Source organism: Tauraco erythrolophus, chromosome 26 (genome assembly GCF_009769465.1).
Source record: "Tauraco erythrolophus isolate bTauEry1 chromosome 26, bTauEry1.pri, whole genome shotgun sequence".
Taxonomy (NCBI): Eukaryota; Metazoa; Chordata; class Aves; order Musophagiformes; family Musophagidae; genus Tauraco; species Tauraco erythrolophus.
The window spans coordinates 7,530,792-7,550,041 of record NC_141490.1 but is presented as its reverse complement, the minus strand read 5'-3'; the positions used below and the strand labels follow the sequence as shown (position 1 = coordinate 7,550,041).

At 61.1% G+C, this 19,250-nt stretch overlaps 5 protein-coding genes across 7 annotated transcripts; 2 read left to right on the top strand and 3 right to left on the bottom strand.

Annotated features, from left to right (window-relative positions):
- The first annotated feature begins 1,400 nt into the window (after positions 1-1,400).
- Positions 1,401-5,016, top strand: SIAE (sialic acid acetylesterase). Its single transcript, XM_086626972.1, has 9 exons — positions 1,401-1,548; positions 2,636-2,799; positions 2,887-3,025; positions 3,114-3,297; positions 3,476-3,603; positions 3,687-3,820; positions 4,042-4,196; positions 4,274-4,469; positions 4,550-5,016. The coding sequence occupies exons 1-9, from the start codon at positions 1,422-1,424 to the stop codon at positions 4,850-4,852; spliced, it is 1,530 nt and encodes a 509-aa protein (XP_086483098.1). The 5' UTR covers positions 1,401-1,421; the 3' UTR covers positions 4,853-5,016.
- Positions 5,017-5,844: 828 nt separating this feature from the next.
- PANX3 (pannexin 3) lies at positions 5,845-9,991 on the bottom strand. 3 transcript variants are annotated; one of them, XM_086626850.1, is made up of 6 exons: positions 9,962-9,991; positions 8,587-8,771; positions 7,788-7,930; positions 7,489-7,703; positions 6,667-7,349; positions 5,845-5,906 (listed from the first exon to the last, which is right to left on the bottom strand). In XM_086626850.1, exons 2-6 carry the CDS (start codon positions 8,765-8,767, stop codon positions 5,845-5,847), a joined length of 1,284 nt encoding a protein of 427 aa, XP_086482976.1. In that variant the 5' UTR covers positions 8,768-8,771; positions 9,962-9,991. The 3 variants fall into 3 exon arrangements, with proteins under 3 accessions (XP_086482976.1, XP_086482977.1, XP_086482978.1); XM_086626851.1 differs by lacking the exon at positions 9,962-9,991 and having other exon boundaries at positions 5,845-5,941; positions 6,714-7,349; positions 8,587-8,942; XM_086626852.1 differs by lacking the exon at positions 9,962-9,991 and having other exon boundaries at positions 5,845-5,915; positions 6,715-7,349; positions 8,587-8,942.
- RPUSD4 (RNA pseudouridine synthase D4) lies at positions 9,784-12,725 on the bottom strand. Its single transcript, XM_086626853.1, has 7 exons — positions 12,570-12,725; positions 11,872-12,037; positions 11,420-11,621; positions 11,103-11,196; positions 10,861-11,011; positions 10,477-10,574; positions 9,784-10,323 (listed from the first exon to the last, which is right to left on the bottom strand). The coding sequence occupies exons 1-7, from the start codon at positions 12,723-12,725 to the stop codon at positions 10,138-10,140; spliced, it is 1,053 nt and encodes a 350-aa protein (XP_086482979.1). The 3' UTR covers positions 9,784-10,137.
- An 83-nt stretch (positions 12,726-12,808) lies between these two features.
- On the top strand, positions 12,809-18,316 carry HYLS1 (HYLS1 centriolar and ciliogenesis associated). Its single transcript, XM_086626793.1, has 3 exons — positions 12,809-12,837; positions 12,879-13,020; positions 17,172-18,316. The coding sequence occupies exons 1-3, from the start codon at positions 12,809-12,811 to the stop codon at positions 17,961-17,963; spliced, it is 963 nt and encodes a 320-aa protein (XP_086482919.1). The 3' UTR covers positions 17,964-18,316.
- PUS3 (pseudouridine synthase 3) lies at positions 13,259-16,521 on the bottom strand. Its single transcript, XM_086627041.1, has 4 exons — positions 16,135-16,521; positions 14,686-15,251; positions 14,207-14,397; positions 13,259-13,596 (listed from the first exon to the last, which is right to left on the bottom strand). The coding sequence occupies exons 1-4, from the start codon at positions 16,519-16,521 to the stop codon at positions 13,259-13,261; spliced, it is 1,482 nt and encodes a 493-aa protein (XP_086483167.1).
- Positions 18,317-19,250: the final 934 nt, after the last annotated feature.

The following is a 19,250-nucleotide window of genomic DNA, read 5'->3' as shown; positions in this document are numbered from 1 at the left end:
CCCGGACCCGCTTCAATGCCTTTGGCATCCCCCTGAGCCCTGCTTTGATGTCTTTGGCACTGCCCCGGCCCCGCTTCAGTGCCCTTACACACCCCCCCCAGCCTTTCTTCGACACCGTTGGCACACCCCCAGCCCTGCTCTGATGCCCTTGGCACCCCCCCAGCCCCGCTTCGATGCCCTTGATACTCCCCAGACCCACTTCAATGCCTTTGGCACTGCTTTGAGCACCACTGCAGGGCCCTTGGTACCCCCCACAAACCCACTTTGATGCCCTTGGCACCCCCCCAGCCCTGCTCTGATGCCCTTGGCACACCCCCTGGCCCCACTTCGCTGCCTTTGGCATCTCCCTTAGCCCAGCTTCGATATCCTTGGCACCCCCCAGCCCCGCTTCAGGGCCCTTGACACCCCCCAAACCCCACTTCGATGCCCTTGGCACCCCCTCAGCCCCTCTTGGACGCCCTTGGCACGTTCCTGCCGCCGTGGGACGGTGCTTTACGTAAGGCGGGAGTCGCACGCGGCTCCTGGCTGGCATCTCGTGGGCTCTTCCTCCCTTCCCTCCTCCCCGCCGCTTTTTATAGCCGCCGCTCTCTTCCCGGCGTCTCGGGCTTTATTTTATTTTTTAATTTTTTCCTCCTCCAACTCGTTTTTTTTTTATGTAACTCGTCCTTCGCGGAGCCTCGTCGCATGATGGTGCAACCGGCGACGCGGCGGATTCCGGAGAGGCCGGAACCGTCGTTTCTTTCCATCCTTAAACCCAGCCTGGGACGAGCCACGGAAGAAAACGGGGCTCCGCAAGCCCCGGGTTGATGGCAAAGATGGGCATCGCCGCCCGGATCGCCTCTCCACGCCCCGCACGCCTCGCCCCGACCCCCTTCCGAGCGTGGTTTTATTTTCACACCCCAAAAAAACGAGGCTTTTGGGGGTGCCAGGGCTGAGCCCTCTGCTCCTCTCCTTGCGGAAGGCGCCTTTGCCGGTGCCACGTGCCATCCCACCCCTCGCCAAACTCTTTTTCCAAGGGGAAGAATAACATCGGAGCGTATTTATTCGCAAGGCTGGGCTGGCAGAGATGCTCCCGCGCCGTTATTAGAAGAATTTTTCGCGAAATCTGTATCCAAACTCCGTGTAACACAAGCTCCCGTGTTTCGGGAGGCGACGTCCCTCGTAGGGATGGACTCTCCTGGCGACTTCCTCAGCTCCTTGGAGATTTGAACCACCTTGAGGGTTCAAAGGTGGTTGAAAGGACCACCTTTGAACCCTTAAGGGCTGAAGGAAGCGATAAATTCAGTGGGATCTGGAATAATCTGGAGTTAAGAGGGAGTCGGAGGCCGTGCGGGGGGTTTTTTGCCGCTCGGAGCCGATGTTTGCTCCGTCTCTTGATGCCAGGGGCACCGTTTGGCTTCGCGTCCTACTACGGCGACCACATGGTGCTGCAGAAGGAGCCGGCGGGAGCGCTGGTGTGGGGCTACGGGCAGCCGGGGGGCACGGTGACGGTGGCTCTCGCCAGGGACGGCGGCGGCATCGTCGGGAAGAAGGCGGCGCGAGTTCAAGGTCAGTCCCGGCCCTTCGCCAGGGGTTTTGGTGGCCGAGGAACACGTCGGAGCCCAGATGGGACCTGCTGGTGGGTCCCATCACCCCTGTCACCCCCTGGGAATGTCACACCGCTGCTCTGGGCTTGCAGAGGTGACAGTGCCATCTCCAGCTCTGTGCCCCCGGGGCCGTGCCATCCTCCCCGTCCCCAGAAGGGGGTTCAGCCGTCCCCCTCCGTGCCAACGCCGGCCTTTGCTCACTTCGGTTTCCCAACAGAGGGATCCCGGAGGCGCCCAGCGGGAGCCGAGCTGCCGCTGGCGTGGGTGGCACCACGTAGGCTTGAGCCCAACGATGAGGCTGTGGAGGGGACAGGAGCGGGATTTAACTCCTCTCCCTGTCAAAACCATCTCCGGGGAAATCTCCAGAGCGTTCCTGGCTCCTCTTTTTTTTTTTTTTTTGATGTATCAGAGGATGCTGCTGGGATCTCTGAGCCCTGAGGGACGTTGACTCTGCAGGTTCCTCGAGGCTGGGAGGGCTTGGAGGCATCTCGGATCTCAGCTGGTGGCCTCATTCCCTGCCTAAGGAGTCGGGGGTGCTGCTCAGCACCTTTTTGGGGGGGAGAAACTTCTGCCTAAAGGGCTCCTCCGCAAGCCGGAGAGCCCGGAGGCGTCTTGTGAGAAAGCAGCGATCCGGCACTAGCGGGAGATCTGCGGGATCCGGCCCGAGCCGGGCCAGAAAATCCACACTCCACTCTAGCAGAATATCTTTACGCCTCGATTCGGCGCCTCTAAAATTAGCTGGAGACATCTCGGTGTCACACACACCAGGCTGCTCCTGTAATCCCAGTTCCTCCCAGCAGCTTCTGCTCTGACACACATTTGTCTTCCAAGATTTTGCTTTTTAACCCCTGAGTTCCTGCAGGAGGAAAGACCCTCTGATGATGGAGAGCTTCCAAAATCCGTTTCCCCGGCCCGGCTCCATGGTGGGGAAGCTTTTCCTTGTTGCCTGGCCATCCCCACTGGTTGTTGGCCGCTCATCCAACTTCTTCCTGAAGATCTTCAGGTCTTCGTAGGAGTTGTGAAAGACAAGCACCATCCCCTTCTTCCAGGACCTTCTGGAACGTGGACAACTGTCCTGGACCCTATGGATCAGGGTGGTCCCTACACGCTAACGGCCGGGCAGGGCACGGAGAACGTGACGCTGCGGGACATCTACTTTGGGGACGTGTGGCTCTGCAGCGGGCAGAGCAACATGGCAATGACGGTCTTGCAGGTAAGTGCCCGTGGCACAGCCTGATCCTGCCAGATTGGGCATGGATCGGGCAGGGAAGGACCTGGCATGCTCCCACCCCTTCCCTAGATCGCCAACGCCAGCCAGGAGCTCGCCGCCGCCGCTCGCTACCCCTATGTCCGCGTCTTCGCCGCGGCGCCTGCCCGCTCCGACATCGAGCTGGAGGACCTGGAGCGAATCGACTTGCCGTGGTCCATCCCGACGGCCGGTGAGTGCCAACGCTTCTCCCAAAAACCAAAAAAGCCTGGAAATGGTGGTTTTTCCCCCCCCTTTTTAGCCCTCTTTTCCTTGACCAGAAAACCTGGGCCACGGGAATTTCACCTACTTCTCGGCCGTCTGCTGGTTGCTGGGGCGGTACCTCTACGAGGCGCTGCGGTACCCGGTGGGGCTGGTGGAGGCGGCCTGGGGGGGCACCCCCATCGAGGCCTGGTCCTCCCGAGGGGCTCTGCGGGCATGTGGGCTGCCGGAGGGCACGGGGAGGTGAGAGGAGACGCAAAGGAATCACCTCCTGCCCCATGCCACATGGCTTTTGGGGCGCATCTCCGCGTGTAAAGGGGGTGGAGGGAAGGAAGGGAAGGACGAGGGTGACCCCGGGGCTCCCCTTTTGCGTGGCACTTGCTTTAACTGTGCCAGCCTGGCTCCTCGCACCCCCTTTAATCCCGGCTTTGTCTTCCAGCATCTCCTCGCACCCGCAGCTCTCCGGCCCGCAAACGCCCTCCGTGCTCTGGAATGCCATGATCCACCCGCTGCTCAACATGACGCTGCGGGGTGTCGCTTGGTACCAGGGTAAGCTCCCCACCCCCTTATCCCTCCTCCCTGGCGTGGAGCACCCCCCCCACCCCGTTATTCCCCCTCGCTCTCGGGGCCAGGCGAAGCCAACGCCTTCCTGCACACGGATCGGTACAACTGCACCTTCCCCGCGCTCATTGCCGACTGGCGCCGGGCTTTCCACGCCGGATCGGCCGGGCAGACAGAGCTGCTCCTGCCCTTTGGCTTCGTGCAGGTGAGAGGGGGCGAGGGGCAGGACCCCCACCCTCCCGCCGGGATGGTGTCGCAACATTCCAGGTTTTACCCATCCTTTCGCGCTCCGGAGGCTGCTTCCAAGCTGGCAGGAGGGAGAGGATGCTGGAAGCGGGTGGACAGATCCTGCCAGGGTGCTGAGGTGGCTGGATTGGGAGCGCTGGCTGAGCCCCTTCCCCAGCTCCCCCCGCCTCTGCCTTCCAGTTGTCCACCTACCGCCGTGAGAGCCCTGGCGCCAGCTTCGCCCGCCTCCGCTGGCACCAAACGGCTGATCTGGGAGTCGTGCCCAACGCCAGGATGCCCGGCACCTTCATGGCGGTGGCGATGGATCTGTGCGACGAGCGCTCGCCCTACGGCAGGCGAGTCCCGGGCGGCGGGGGCGCGGGGACGAAGCTCTGGGGTCCCAACCCCGCGCCTCCCTCCTCTTCCTCGGCAGCATCCACCCCCGGGACAAGCAGAACGTGGCCCACCGGCTGCAGCTGGGTGCCCGGGCTGTGGCATATGGGGAGAAAGACCTGGTTTTCCAGGGGCCGTATCCCACCCGCGCCGTCCTGGAGGCGACCAGGGCCCTGCTGAACATCACCTACACCCAGGAGCTCGTCTGGCGCCGGCGGGACGTGCCAGCCTTCGAGGTGAGGAGCGGGAAAAGCTCCCCCGGCCCCAGGGCTGGAAGAGGGAAGCCCACCTTGATGGAATTTTCTCCCCACGCCAGGTGTGCTGTGCCAGCCCGCCGTCCCGCTGCCGGTGGCTGCCGGTGCCGGTGCTGGCGGTGGAGTCGCGCACGGTGACGCTGGCGCTGGCCGGCTGCGCGCCGCCGGTGCTGGCCCTGCGCTACGCCTGGGCCGAGTGGCCGTGCCAGTACCAGTCCTGTGCCCTCTACAATGCCCAGGGGCTGCCCGTGCCCCCCTTCCTCCTGGAGGCTTTGCCCACAGCAGAGAGCCCGGGGCTTTCCGGAGCAGCTGGAGGGAGAGAGCTGCTTCTCCTCCCCGGCTCCCGGTTCTCTCCGGGGATTTAGGTGGACGGCGGAGGGAAGTCTGACCTCTGGTAAAGCGGCTCAGGGCTGCTGGCAGCGTGCCTTTCCGATTCAGGGATGCTTGATTAGTGTCTGACTAATTAAAACACTTTCCAGCTCCGCTTTGGCCTGAAGTCAAGGCTGCAGGGGAGGGGAAAAAACCCCAAACAAACCCAATTTAAAACAAAATTTACGGAAAACCGTGTTAAGACAAGCAGCGGGATGCAGGGATGGGAGTTTAACCCCTCACTGCTGCTCCTCCCTGCCCGTGGAGCTGGTCCTGGCCCCCCCCGGGGGACACCCCAACCTCTCGGAGCACGGAGAGCTGACCCCCACGGCAGGGTGCTCGCGGGGTCCGGCCTCCGTCTGCGTGGGGCGGAGAGGGGGAAAGGAGAGGAACTCTGCCAAAAAAATCCCCCCCCGGAACTGAGGCTGAGCCCTGGCGCTGCACAGGGCGTGTTGCTTTGTAGCAGCGAGTGCCTTCCCCCTCCCCTGTTAATAAAGGGTTAATAAACCAGCTCGTTTTATTCCTGGATCCTTTTTTTCCCCCTCAGAGGAGCATCCCCTTAGTCCTCCATTCCCACCTTCCTGCCACAACAGCTGGGAAATTTGTGTGGAAGAAGCACGGCGTCGCACCCAGTGCCCGGAATAAGACATCCAAGAGTTTTTCTGCCCCAAAAATGGATCGTTTGACTTTTTTTTTTTTTCTGGAGAGGAGGGAGGGATCAACCCCCCCCACCCCAAAATCATCCCTAAAAAGGGGAACCTCAAAAGCGGGAAGAGAGCGGGAGAGCCCCGCCTGGGCGCCGCTGTCGCGTCACAGACGTCACCTCACCCGGCTGTATCAAAACCAGAGTTTAATGCGACCGCTGGCAAGAAGGAATTGGATCAAACTGGATCCCAGGGGATCAAACTGGATGCCAGGGGGTCAAACTGGATGCCAGGGGGTCAAACTGGGCAGGTCCCGGCAGCAGCCACCCCGCCTGCTCCTGGGGTCAGGCAGAGCCGAGCGAGTCCCGGGAGGTTTTTCCCATCGCTTCCACTCCAGGCTTCGTTCCTGGGCAAGGGAGGGAAGAGGAGGAAGTTAATGAACTGGGATCCTGGGCTTTCTCCACCAGCGCACGACTAGCCCGAGCGGCAGTTGTGCTAGCCCCGCCGTTGCCATGCCAACGGGGATGCTAAATACAGCTCAGTCTGGGTGGGTTTTATTTCAAACCGCAGCCCAGGCTGCGTTCAGGGCCAGGGAAGCAGCCCAGGCGTCCCAGCTCCCACCCTGCCAGCTCGGCGATCCCGGTGAGCCCGCAAAGGGGGCACCCCCGGCTCCCCAGAACCCCAAGTGTGGGGCAGAGGGAGCAGCGGTGCCCAGGGAGGGCACACGCAGGCGCCGGGCGATGCGGATCCACCTCGGAGACCCGTCTCCATCTCCCCACGCAGCCCTGGCTGTGCCCACCAGTGCCATGCTAACGGGAGAAGGGGGCAGGAATGGCATCCTTGGCAGGATTCAAAGCTCCCAACCCCACTCCCTGCTGAAACCAGGGGAACCCACTGGCCCCCTGCTTTGCCCAGAGCTCAGGTTTAAGCCATGAGCTCTCGGCTTTCTGTGCCTATAGCAACTCCTGCCCGCATCCCGGCTGCCAGGACCCATCCTCGGCTGCCAACGCAGCCATCGGCCCTCCCGGCGACCCCTGGCAGCCCCCCAAAAAACCTTAAGGTCTTGGCAAAGGGTTTAGGGCCACGGTGGATGGATCCAGCCTCACCGCCCAGGGTGGGATCCCAGAGGAAGAGCCAAGAAGCCTTCTCTACCGAAAGAGCCTTACCCAGGGCCGCGCCGTTGGAGAGGGGCACCGTGCCATCGGAGAGGGGCACCATGCCGTCAGCCTCGGGGGTGCAAGCGTGGTGTTTGGGCTTGGTGGTCTCCAGGCCGGCCAGCAGCGTCATGAAGTCGACGACGGTATCGATGTCCCGCCTGTCGGCGGTTTCCCTCAAGGCGCTGACGGCGTTGAGGCGGCCGAAGGAAGTCAGCTCGGAGATGTTGGCCCGGAGGAAGAGGAGGATGACGTTGAGGTCGTTGACGGGGCAGGTGAGCATCTTGCGGCTGAGGAGGTCGAAGGCGGGCAGCATCTCGTAGACGGAGAGCAGCCCCTTGTCCCACTGGCAGAGCTGCAGGGCGTTGTAGATGACGACGGGTACGAGGAGGATGTAGACACTGCCAACCGAGAGGCTGATGAGCTGGAAGATGGAGAAGAAGACCAGCTTGCAGGGGATGAGCGGGGGAATGTGGGGCTCCGCCTGGAGCAGCCCCGTTTTGATGGAACAGCTGAACTCGTCCTGGAAGAAGATGTTGAGGTGGAGGAAGATGAGGTAGAGGCAGGTGGCAGCTAAGAACAAGAGCAGAAGCAGGTTCCTCAGGACGTAGACGAAGACCAGGGAGTGGGCGTGCTGCTTGCAGGTGAGGTAGCGCTCCAGCAACGGGAATTCGAAGTACCTCTCCCGGCGGGCCCTGGGGGGAGAGGGGACACCAGCGGGGACTTAGGGCCACCCCCCAAACCCAGTCGCTTCACCGGAGTCCGTCCTGAACGCGGCCACGACGCCACGTGGAGGGGCTTGGGAGGGACCAGTCAGTCTTCCCAGCGGCTCACCTCTCATATTCCTCCCAGAACCGCTCCGGCTCGGCGCTGGCCTGCTGGACCTTCCTCATGTGCTGCACCAGGCGCACGGAGCGGTTGTAGGATTTGTCCAGCTCGTCGATGATGAAGAGGAGGTCGGAGTGGAGGGCGGGGGCGGCGGTGTAACGCCACAGCAGGTACGGCAGGTACATGAGCACCGCCACCACCAGCAGCGAGTAGGGGAAGACCTGGGAGGAGGAGAGGAGCGGGCACTGAGCTGCCGTGCGCCCGGACGGGACCGGAGGGCACCCAGGCGTGAGCCGGACCCGTACCTTGAGAGCCCAGAGGGACTTGGTGACGGCGTTTCCCTCGGCGTCGAAGCCGTGGTGGACCAGGGAGTCCCAGCAAGCCGTGTCGACGTAGGCGGACTGCTTCCCGGTGAAGTTGGTGGGAGAGAAGCAGCTGATCTGCGAGCCTGGGGCGAGGAGAAGGGGGAACGTCGGCCGCGGGGGTCCGGCGAGCACGGGCGAGCGCGCCGCAGCCGGGTGCCAACGCCTTCCAGGAGGGCGATGACACCTTGGAATTCAAAAAAGCCTTTTCCACAACCGTTCTGTAGCTGTCCTTCCCCACCGCTGCGTTTTCCAGCAAGGACTTTTCCAGCGCTTCCCGAACACAAACCCTTTGAGCTCGGCCGTGGGTACACGGTGAGGGGGAATTAGGGACCGGCCAGAAACCAGAGTCAGACCAAATCCCCAGGGGCAGCAGTGGGATGTGGGCTGAGGCCAGATTTAGCACCATCAATGCAGCCCTCTGTGCCGCCCTCGCAAATCCTGGCGGGACGCATCCCGAGCCACCCTGCCAGCACCCTCCTCCTCCTCCTCGGAAACAGCCCTGCGGCACCCAAAGGTGCTGGAGGGAAACAGCTGAGCCCAGGCATTGATCCACCGCCAGCCCTGGCGTCTAACACAGCTGTTCCCGGGCTTTCCCAGCGATCAATGATCCATTAAAACCAATCAATAAACATCCCTGAGAAAGGACATTCCTAAAACAGGATTTCCAGGCCCCGCAACACCACCGCGGCAACCGAACTGCCGGTGGCGGCGACCACCTGCAGCGAAAGCCGCAACTCACCGGCGGAGAATTCCCGGGCGAAAGCCAGGGAGACGAGGAAGAGGGGCAGCCCCACGGTGACCAACTTCAGCAGGCGATCGCTCGGCAGCTCCAGCCGCAGGCCCTTGGCTCGGGAACCGCCGGGATGCGGGAGAAGAGCATCGGAGAGCATGTAATCGGCGGCCGTGTGCGAGAGGGACATTTTTCTGTCGAGGAAGAGGAGGAGGCGACGGCGACGATGGCTGCTGCTGCTGCTGCCCGGGATGTCGTCTGAGGAGCGACTGCAAATGGCAGCTTGGAGGGCGCGTTAAATCCACTGGAAATTACAGGGGGGAAAATAGCACGCCCCAAAATAGAAAAACACAAAAAAAAAAATCCACCAGGAGCCGGGGCACGGAGCTGGGAAGGCAGCGTTCCTGCCCCGCCGCGGCCGCTCCGGCTCCCCGTGGTTTTACGCCGCTCTCTCATCAGCAGAGGAATTTCTGGCGGCGCTTCCGAGGGGCGTGGGGCTCCCCGGCTATTTTCGCCCCATGCGAGGAGTGCGGGACCCTCTGGAAAAGCCGGTACCCTCTGGAAAAGCCCCAGCCGGGTACACGGTGGCTCCGTGGGGTACAAAGAGCCCTTTCCAGCACCCAAACCAGACGGAGGGGCTGGAGACACGTCCTGCTGCCCGGCCCCGGGCTTTTGGGGACCGGCCAGGAGGCACCAAACGCTGGTGGCTGTGATTTTGAGGCAGGACATCGGCTACTCTTCCCCAGTTTTTCCCACTCGCCTCCCTCTCAGGGTACAGGGAAGGGAACCTGGCTCCAAGGCAAGCTCCTGAGGGAGAGGGATCCCGGTAACGGGATCTAGAAACAAGCAATGGGGAAACTGGATGGAGTGGTGGGATAAAAGTTGCTCCCAGCAGCGCGGTCTGTGCCCAGAAACCCGTGCCAACACTGCTGGCAGCACGCAGAGCGGAGGGAGTCCCGGAGCTGCTCAGCCGAGCGGAGGAACTCCCCGCGCCGTCTCTCAGCACAGCAAAAAAACCCCACGGCCGCTGCCAAACTGCACTTTCGATGGATTTTCCAATGGAGGGAGTCTCCCAGTTGGAGCGCGGAGTGCCAGGGTAGGAGGGAGAGACTGCTGAACAGCTCCGGGCCTCAATCCGGGAGGGACTGCACCCAGGTGTGCTCAAACCCACCCAGGGACCGAGATCCTCCCGGCCAGAGCGGAGAGAGACACACAACCCTTCACCTCGGCAGGAGCCGGATCGTTTATTGCTCAGGGACAAGTTCCAAACACGGACTGGGCAAAGCCCAGCTTCCACCCAGCCCTGTCTGTCCGAACAGGAGGCTCTTCGGTGCCCCCAGCCGTGTCTCTGCGCCAAATCAGGGCAAGAAGCACACGTGGGTACCTGGTTTGGCGCCAGCAACACCAGTACCGACACAGGCGGTCTCTGGCAAGAGGCAGAGAGCGCAGAGTTCATCACACCGCTGGCTCCCGGACGGACACCGCCGCGGAGCGGCCAGCCCTGGTGCTCCCACGTGCTGGAGACGCGGAGATAGACGGCACCGCTCTCATCCTGCCTCATCAGTCATTGGCAACATCCAGCTCCAGCTTCTTCAGAGTCTTTTGGAAGAAGAGGGGTGGCTTGCAGACGAGGTCTACCCGCTCACCCAGGGGCAGGGAGAGGCGGTAGGCATGGAGGTGGAGGGGGAGGTGGCGAGCCTTGCTCTGCTCCAGCTTCAGCCTCTTCAGGGTGACCTCAGGCAGCTTCTGCAGCGAGGACAGAAAACGTCCCTTCCACAACCCCGTCTTTTCCATGGGGACTTGAAAACCCTGGCCCAAGGGGCAGCTGGGGGACAAAGCGGCTGCCCAGCCCTGGATCTGGCTCTGGCAGTGCCCCCCCCGCCACAGGACCCGCCTTACCTGGGGCGCCAGCTTGCTCCAGTGTGAATATTTGTGATCCCCCAGGATGGGGCACCCCAACCCATAGGCCAGGTGAACCCGGAGCTGGTGCTTCACCCCTGAGGAGGGAAGGGAAAGAAGAGAAAAGTGACAACCAGCCATGCCAGGCCTCGGCTCCCATCTGCCACCCTCAGCATTGGATAATCCTGCAACCAAATCACCGGCAGCCGGAGAGCGGCCTGGCAGCAAACCATTGCCCCCAGGGTGGCTTATTCCCAGAGCCTCAGCCCAAAAAGGATTTCAGTCGTCTGTAACGACGAGTTCCTGCTTCCAGAGCTGATCTTGGCTGCTAAGCTGCAGGGAAAACGGATCCAGCAAGCCCAGGGACACCCAGCCAGGCCTCACCTGTGATGGGCTGGAGCTCCAGCAGAGAGCAGGCGGAAGAGCTAGCCAGAAGGCGGTACCGCGTCACGGCGCTTTCCGCGCTGCGGTTCTTGCGGATTTTCACCACCTTCCCGTCCTCTGGAGACAGGCGATAGTTGGGGGCCAGCGTCATCTGAACGGTGATGAGAGGGTGAGGCAGGGGGAAGAGCAGGAGGGGGGGCAGCGCAAGGCCGGAACAATGGCTGAGAGGATGTCCCGCTCACCTTGTAGTGCGACTGGTGGCTCCGCACCTCCTTCTCCACGATGGGGATGTCCACGATGCCCTCAGCAGGGTCTGGGTCCCCTAGGCTAATTGCCCTGGGGAAGGAAACCAGAGGTCCCTCCAGAGGGAAGGGAACCCTCCCCTCATCCTCTCTCCCCATGACCCAGCCCTGTCAAAAGACGCTTCAGCAAATACAAGCAACCACTTCCACAAGGCCCCACGTCCCCACACCATGTCCCTTCACCCCTCTTCAAACCCTACAGGCCCTTCAAAGCCATTTGAAGGCTTTCCTAGCCTTTCCACTCAAGCCTTTCCTACCAGTAGACCTTCTCCACCTGACGAGTTTTGAAGAGAAACCGGATCTTCTCTGCCGCCTCCTTGCTCCGCGCCAGCACCATCACACCCGTGGTCTCTTTGTCCAGCCGGTGACAGAGGTGGAGGGGTTCTGCTTTCATGTTCTCCAACATCTTGGCCAAAATCGGCAGCACGTCAGCGATACAGTTCTTGATCCCAGGGCCACCTGCATAACCCACAGGCAAGGCAATCAGGGGAGGCGGTCATCTCCCCGCATACCTTAAATCAGCTCCAAAACATGAGACGAAGGCTGCGGTGATCTAAAGGTGACAAACTCCCTGCACCCCTCCCTGGGAAGGAAAACCTCAGCACAGGAAGGATGGAGACAGAGGATCCTCTATCAGTGCCATGGAACCGTTTCCATTTCTCCCTCTAAGGCATCAGTGCAGAGGCAGCACAGCCGGCTTTTCCCTCACCGTGCACGGGAAGGCCGTAGGGTTTGTTGATCACCACAATCTCCTCGTTCTGGTACACGGTTGCCTGCTTGAGCACTTTGGCCAGGACGTTGGGGTGAACCTGCTGCAGCCACTTGCTCAGCAGGGCAAGCTCCTGCACCCGTCTCCGCGCTGGGTCTTTGGGGATCTGAGGAGAGAATGAAACGCCGTGGGTGGGGGATAAACAGCTCTTGGCTTCGGGAACTCACTCGCAAACAGCTCTTGGCCTCGGCGCAAAGCTCCGGCAACTCACTCGCCTTCCATCTGCTCCCGCCACTCGCTTCAGGCGGCCGCGTTTGAGGCGGAGCGTGATGCACACAGTCACTACGGAGCCGTAGCCCCCGCCATCCCACCCCCCGCCCGGCTCGGCGGCATCGCGCCCGGCCACACGCGGGGGTGCCTACCCCCAAACCCCGCTCCCCGGGCAAAGCGGGGAGGCAAAACCCGCCGGCCGGCCGGTCTCGCCCGCCCCGGCTGCCCACCCAACCCACAGCGGGCGCGGGGGAGCGCCCGGTCCGGGCAGGGCGAGAGAACCGGAGCGAAGCGCCCGCCGCCCCGCTCCGCTCCACGTGTGCGCCCCCGCCGCGCGGGGCACGCCGGGAAGGCGGCGCGGGGCACGCCGGGAGCTGTAGTCTCTCCCCTCAGGCCCGTGCCCCGCCGCCCCATCGCCCGCCGCTCACCTCTCGCTTCTCCTCCTCGCTCCTCCGCAGCCGCTCCGCCAGCTGCTCGGCCCGCGGAGCCTGCGGAGCCTCCGCCACCCGCCCGCCGCCGCCGCAGACCGCCCGGCCCAGCCCCGCGGCGAACCGCCTCACCCCGCCGCCGCTCGCCGCCGCCATCTTCCCTCCTTTCCGCCCCGCTTTCCCCTTCAGGCCAATAGCAGCGGCGCGGAGGCGGCACCTCAACAGGCGCGTCCAATCCGATGAGGGCGACCAGCCGAGCGACACCCCCGCCGCCCAATGGCGCCGCCGCGACGGGGCGGACCGCGCTAGGGGGCCCCGCCCCCCGCCCGGCTGTTTAAACACCGGCGACCGTTGGCGGCCGGTAACGGTCGCGGCGGGAGGACGGGAGCAGCGGGGCCCCGTGCGGTACCGGGGCGGCCGGGGCAGGGGGCCCCGCGGGGAGGCCGAGCAGGTAGGTGTGCTGGGCCCGCTGGTAGCCCACGGTAGCCCACCGGGGCCCGCTGGTAGCCCACTGGGACCCACCGTGGCCCACCGGTTCCCCTCCGCCCCAGGGCCGCCTCACAGCGGGGTGAGGCGCTCAGAAGAGGCCGAGGCGCCCCCCGTCCCCTCCCAGCCCAGGACACAGCAGCCCTCTACGTGATTCCTTGAAATTTATAAAAAACAGGGCTGGAAAAGGGCATTTTTTCCCATTAAAAAAGAGCAGTGGAGGGGCAGCCGCCCTCCTCCCGCTGAGGTGACCCGTCCATGTCTGCACAGACCCGCTTGGGGGGCTGCTCTGGGGCGTCGTCGCGGCAGTGGCTCCTCTTGGGCTCGGGGGGCTGCTCCCCGCTGGCCCCCGGCTCCCAGGGGGAGTCGATGCGGCCCCTCCGGACGAAGTGCTGGATGCGGGCCTCCAGCCCCTGGCACTTGGGCCGCGCCAGTAAGGGCTTGTAGGTGCGGGCTCGGACGCCTTCCACGAAGCCGATGAGCTGGCTGCGCAGCGGGGGCTCCGCGTCGCCCCACAGGACGGTCGTGCTGTTCCCTGCGCCTGTGATGTAAGGGAAAAAATACCAGTGGCTTGAACAATCTGTTTAATTACCCCTTTCTTTCTTTTTTTTTATCTTTTCTAAACGAGTTACCCCCATCCCTTTGTAAATCATGGAATGGTTTGGGTTGGAAGGGACCTCAGAGATCACCCAGTTCCAACCCCCCTGCCATGGGCAGGGACACCTTCCACTACACCAGGTTGCCCAAAGACCCATCCAACCTGGCCTTGAACACTTCCAGGGAAGGGGCAGCCACAACTTCTCTGGGCAACCTGTGCCAGTGCCTCACTGCCCTCAGAGGGAAGAATTTCTCCCTTAGATCTAATCTAAATCTCCTCTCTTCCATTTAAAGCCATCACCCCTTGTCCTGTCACTCCACGCCCTTTTCCAAAGCCCCTCTCCAGCTTTCTTGTAGCCCCTTAAGGTGCTGGAAGGTCTCCCCAGAGCCTTCTCTTCTCCAGGCTGAACAGCCCCAACTCTCTCAGCCTGTCTCCATAGCAGAGGTGCTCCAGCCCTCAGATCATCTTGGTGGCCTCCTCTGGACCCGCTCCAACAGCTCCATGTCCTTGCGTTGGACACAATCTAAGGTACTGCCACAAAACCATCCCTTACTTTTCCCAGTAGCCACGGGAGCAGTGTCTAATCCTTGTAACATGTCACGTAGCACATGAGTTTTGACGGCGTGGTTGGCCCAGAGCTGCTGCAGGTGGGTCACGTTGAACTCCTGCACTTCTCGGTCGTAGAGCCACTCAAGGTTCTCGAACTCGCAGTCGTACAGGACGAGGGGAAACTCCACTGCCATGCTGGGAGAAGGAGAGAGGGTGTTATCCGCTGCTTTCTGTAGGGATGCAGTGACAAAAAGGGCTGTGCACTAGCGCATCGGTCTGTCCTGTGTGTCCAAACCAGCCCTGTCTTTTCCAGAACTCCTTTTTCTGATAAAAACTGAATTAAATTTAACAAAATACCAGGGACTAGAGCTGCTCCGAAAGCAAGAAAAAACAGGATCTCTACGGATACCTGCCAGAGAGGCCGCTCTTGTGAGAGGCTCACTTTGAGAAGCAGCCTGGGAGGTTCTCCCGAGCTCTCCGTACCTGTACTGCGGTTTCTGGGGGTTCTTCTCCACATCCAGCAGCTCGTTGATGATCTCTGGCCTCTCCATCCTCTGCCCGATGAGGAAGAGGATGGCCATCATGCAGCGGACTTGGTGATAGAGGAACGCCTGTCCCGTCACTTCGAACTGGCACAGGCGGAAGGGATCCCGCCGCTCCGTTTCTCCCCCTCTCTCCACCCACGTCACTCCGGCGCTGAGGATGGTTCTCTGGAAGTTGACCACCCCGTTGGCCACGTCCATTTTACACAGGTTCCGGAAGTCGTGGGTGCCCACGTACCTCTGGGCGGCGGCGTGCATGAGGGCCACGTCCAGGTCGGCGCAGGGGAAGAAGTAGCGGTAGGTCCTGCGGAGGCAGCTGAACCTGGCGCTGAAACCGGGCTCCACGGGGGCCCAGGCCAGCGCCCGGATGTCGGGTGGGAGCACCCTGTTGAGCATATGGGTGTAGCGGAGCTCCTCCTCCTCCTCCTCCTCGCTCCTGCCTTCCGCCTCGTGGCCGTTCAGCTTCTTCCCCTCCGGCAGCTTCGAGCGGAGATCGAGGGAGATCACCTGCAACACGAGGGAAGCCAGGATTAGACCGCGGACGGGCGTAGTGGGTGTCTCAGCCACGTCTTCCTGCACCGCTGCGGAATAAATTCCGGATCTGTGGATGAAGGTGTCTCAAGTCAGGCGATTCCGCCCCTCCTTCCCGTGGGAAAAGCTGCGCGCGCCTCTGCCGAGGTTCCCACCAGCTGCTACGGATTCCTTTAATAAACCACGGAAAGCTGCAGGCTGCCTACGTGGTCCTGAAACAGCTTCAGCTTTTAGTCACTGTTTTTAGGATGGAATGTGATTTTTTTTTTTTTATATATATATATTTATTTTTTTTTTTTTTAGCTAAGCCAGCTCCGCTTCCCGAGCCGGGACGGAAGGAGTAACCGGCCCAAGAGCTGTGCTTTCCCTGATGGCTCTGTGCCCACCGAGCGGGCCGGCTGGCTCCCGCTCCCCTCAGACCCTTCTGCGCAGGAATTCAGCTCTCTGATTCCGCAGGAAGCTATCCAGTTCTTGGATATTTTCTTTTTTATTATTTTTTTTTTGTGGGGTTAGGGAGTTCAATCAGCTGAGAGGGCTCTGCCAAGGAAAGGGCATCTCCTTTTTTTTTTGGCAGCGCTGAGCTATCGGGGAAGCTGGAGTCTAAAATGCGTTTGATCCTCTCAAAACAGGCCCCTGGGAAAAAACTGGCACTAATATGGAAAATACTAATAAACACTTGGAGGGTCTAAAAATCATCATTCTGCATGCGGGAAGCCATCGCCAGGCTCGCTTTCAGATTTAAAAGCTGATGGCTTTTCAAAACCAAATCCTGTGCTGTGGGACAGCAATCCCACGGGATCTCCATCCCACGTGAGAGCCTGGAAACCCGGGAAAGCCTGTGGCGACGGGGGCTGCTGACCTGTCCGAAGGCACTGACTCCTTTGTCCGTCCGCCCGCAGCGGTGGTAGTTGGAGCTCTGCCTGTCGTCCACCAGCCGCGTCTTCTTCAAGGCCTCGAAGAGCTTCTCCTCGATGGTGTTGCTGGTGTTCTCCTGGCTGGCGAAGCCCTGGTAGCCCCAGCCCAGGTAGGCGATCCTCAGCGCCACGTGCCTGCGGCCGTGGGCGCCGAAATCGAACGGCCGTTGCTGCCGTTTCCGGGCTTTGCCAGGGCCCAGCGGAGCTTCTCTTCGCCCAGCGCCTTCCTTCTCCTCTCGGAGCTGCTCCTGCAGCCGCTTCACCTCCTCTTCCAGCTCCTGCACCCTCCTCAGGAGCCGCTCTTGGTCGGTGGCCGCGTTCTCCTCTGCCATAGCCGCTGTCTCGGAGCCCTCCGGAGCTGCTGGTAGCTCCTCAGGGTCTGCAGAGAAAGAAAAAAATTGGAGGGTTTGTGTTTTTATGTGGTTGTTTATCACACCTAGAGGTTTGACCTGTAAAATAATTGTTGCCTGTGGAATAATTCCTTATTTTTTAACCCCTCAGCGTTCCTGGCAGAGCACAGGAAGGGCCGAGTGGATTTAGCTCGGACAGTTTCATCTTACTCAAGTCTTTTTTTTTTTTTTTTTTTTAATTTTTTGCACTTTTTCATCACTCCTCTCCCCCCCCACAAGCCACCGCCGCACGACGGGCTCGGCTCCGCCAGCGCGTTCCCGGGTGGCCTTTCACGGAGCCCGTTCCGTTTTCGCACCGCGCTCAGCCAGCATCGACGCTTCAGACAGCCCGCGAACGGCTGCCACTCATCCCGCCGTGCCATCTGCTCCGGCATTTCGTAACGCCACGCTTAAAACTTCCATTTTTTTAACGTTTTTTTTTGGTTTTCTTCATGGTGTAAAGATATCCCGAACCTCTGTCTGTGTCCCTTTCCGCAGCAGGTTTTGAGACTAATTTTATGTCTTCAGCCAGCTCAGATGTGCTGTAAGAAATTAATTCCTGGGATTTTTTTTGTTGTTGTTGTTTGTTTCAGAATCCATCCAGTTTGGTGGAAATCATGGAGGAGCCAACGGGACCGGACAGGTTTCGATGGGCAGCTCTGGACGAGGAGGAGCAGCGGGCAGAGGAACAAGCACATCCCTGCGCCGAGACCTCCCTCCTTCCGGAGCTGCAACCAGCCCTTCCTCCATCTTCCGAGGATCAGAGGGGAACCAGGAGGTTGGTCATGAAAAGGAAAGTGCTGCGGCGCAGACCCGACGGAGGAGTAGAGGTCTCCGACGAGTCGGTGAGCAGCGAGCCGGAGAACGACGCCGAAACGTGGAGCCTGAGGCAGAAAACGCTCCACCGAAGTCTGGAAGACAGCATCTCCGAGGGGGAGATCGAGACGAGCAGCAGCTCCCTCGATGAATCCCCAGAGCGGTGGCCCCGTGGGGACAACGTCCCCTTTCTCCTCAGGGATTTCGGGAGCCGGAGCTCTCCCGCTTCTCTGTACACCACTGCAGCAGGACAACTCAAGTCCTTCATCCCTCCACGGTTTGAGCCACTGGGCCGGAACCGGGGCAAAACCGACCCAGTGGCCAAATATTTCGAATATAAACGTGAATGGGAGAAATTCCGAATCCCGGGAGAGGATCAGCGGCAAGAACTGCGCTGGGAGATCCGGGAGCAGATGCTCTGCAAGCCCGAGCCCCCCAGCAAGCCGCAGCACTCCTACGCCCCCAACGCCTACGCCGTGCCGACCGAAAAAAAGAGAGCTGCCCTGCGCTGGGAGGTGCGCTGTGCCCTGGCCAAGGGCCTCATTCCCAGAAAAAACACCTCCTCCTAGTTCCCTAAAGCCCCGCTCCACACGGACCATCCTTTAACCGAGTACTATTGGGTTTTTTTTTCCTCCTCAAAGTCCTCGATAACTTGGAAAAAAAAAAAAAAAAAATCTCATTTTTGCGTTTCGAGCGGGTTAAATTCTGGCATTAAAACTTTTCCCGGCGCTCTGCTTCCGTACCGTGTCGTGCAAAGCTTCTGTCCGAGCTGAGGCGGAACGGGCACGGAGAAACCCAGCGGCGGCTCTTTTCCAAAATCAGGAGAAATTTGGAATATAAGGAGCCTGGTGATTTTGGGCACGCGATCATCCCTGGATTGTCGTGCGGGCTCTCCAGGCGGTTTTATTCACTTTAATAAAGCATGTGGAAACATAGTTCCGTGGGTTAATCCCTTGGGATCCTCGCACCACCAAGCTCTTGGCTCCCCTTGCCTTATTTTCACCTTGTTTTTAAAAGAAATGAGCTTTAGGATGAAGTGGAGATAATAATTTTTTTTTTTTTTTTTTTTCCCCAGGTAGCAGGGTGGACTGAAAATTTGGCAGTTTTTCCGCAGGGAAACTCCATGAAGCTGCGGTGGGGAGAGGGGCTGGGGGCTCTCGACCCCACAGAAAAAGTCCCTGAAACCTTGGGATGGCTGGCAAAGGGTGTGGGAACGATGGGAAGCGGGTCTGAAGCCCTGTGCTGAGCTTCCCCCCAAACCTCTGGAGGGGAGCACGGGGGGATCCCGGAGGAAAAGAAGGGGGATACACACATTTCACCCCAGTATGGGGACCCTGCTGCCACCCCATGTTGGGGAGTCCTGGCACCCCAAAGACCCCTCGGGGAGGGGGGTCCCTGGCTCTGCAGCACCCTGCAGACCAAACCCACCCTATGGGGGTGTCGCTGCCCCCCAGGGACCCCTGAAACCCTCTGGGGTCCGTCCTCCTCCATCACCCTGGGGCCAGCCCCCCCCCCCTGCCCTGTGGGGTCCTGTGCCTGGCACCCTGCAGACCCCTACCACCCTATGGGGGGGGGTCCGTGTCCTCTAACACCCCAGGGACCCCCACCACTGTCTGAGAGGATCTCTGCCCCCCCAGCACCCTAGAGACCCCCCTGAAAACCCTATGGGGTACCTGCTCCTCCAGCATGCTGGGACTCCCCACCCTATGGTCCCCCAATGGGGATGGGTCTCTGCCTTCCCCCCCAGCACCCAAGGGACCCCCCAAAACCCCACGTGGGGCAGCACCACCGCTCCATGGGGTCCTCCAACACCCTCTGAGAGGGTCTCTGCCCCTCCAGCACCCTAGAGACCCCCC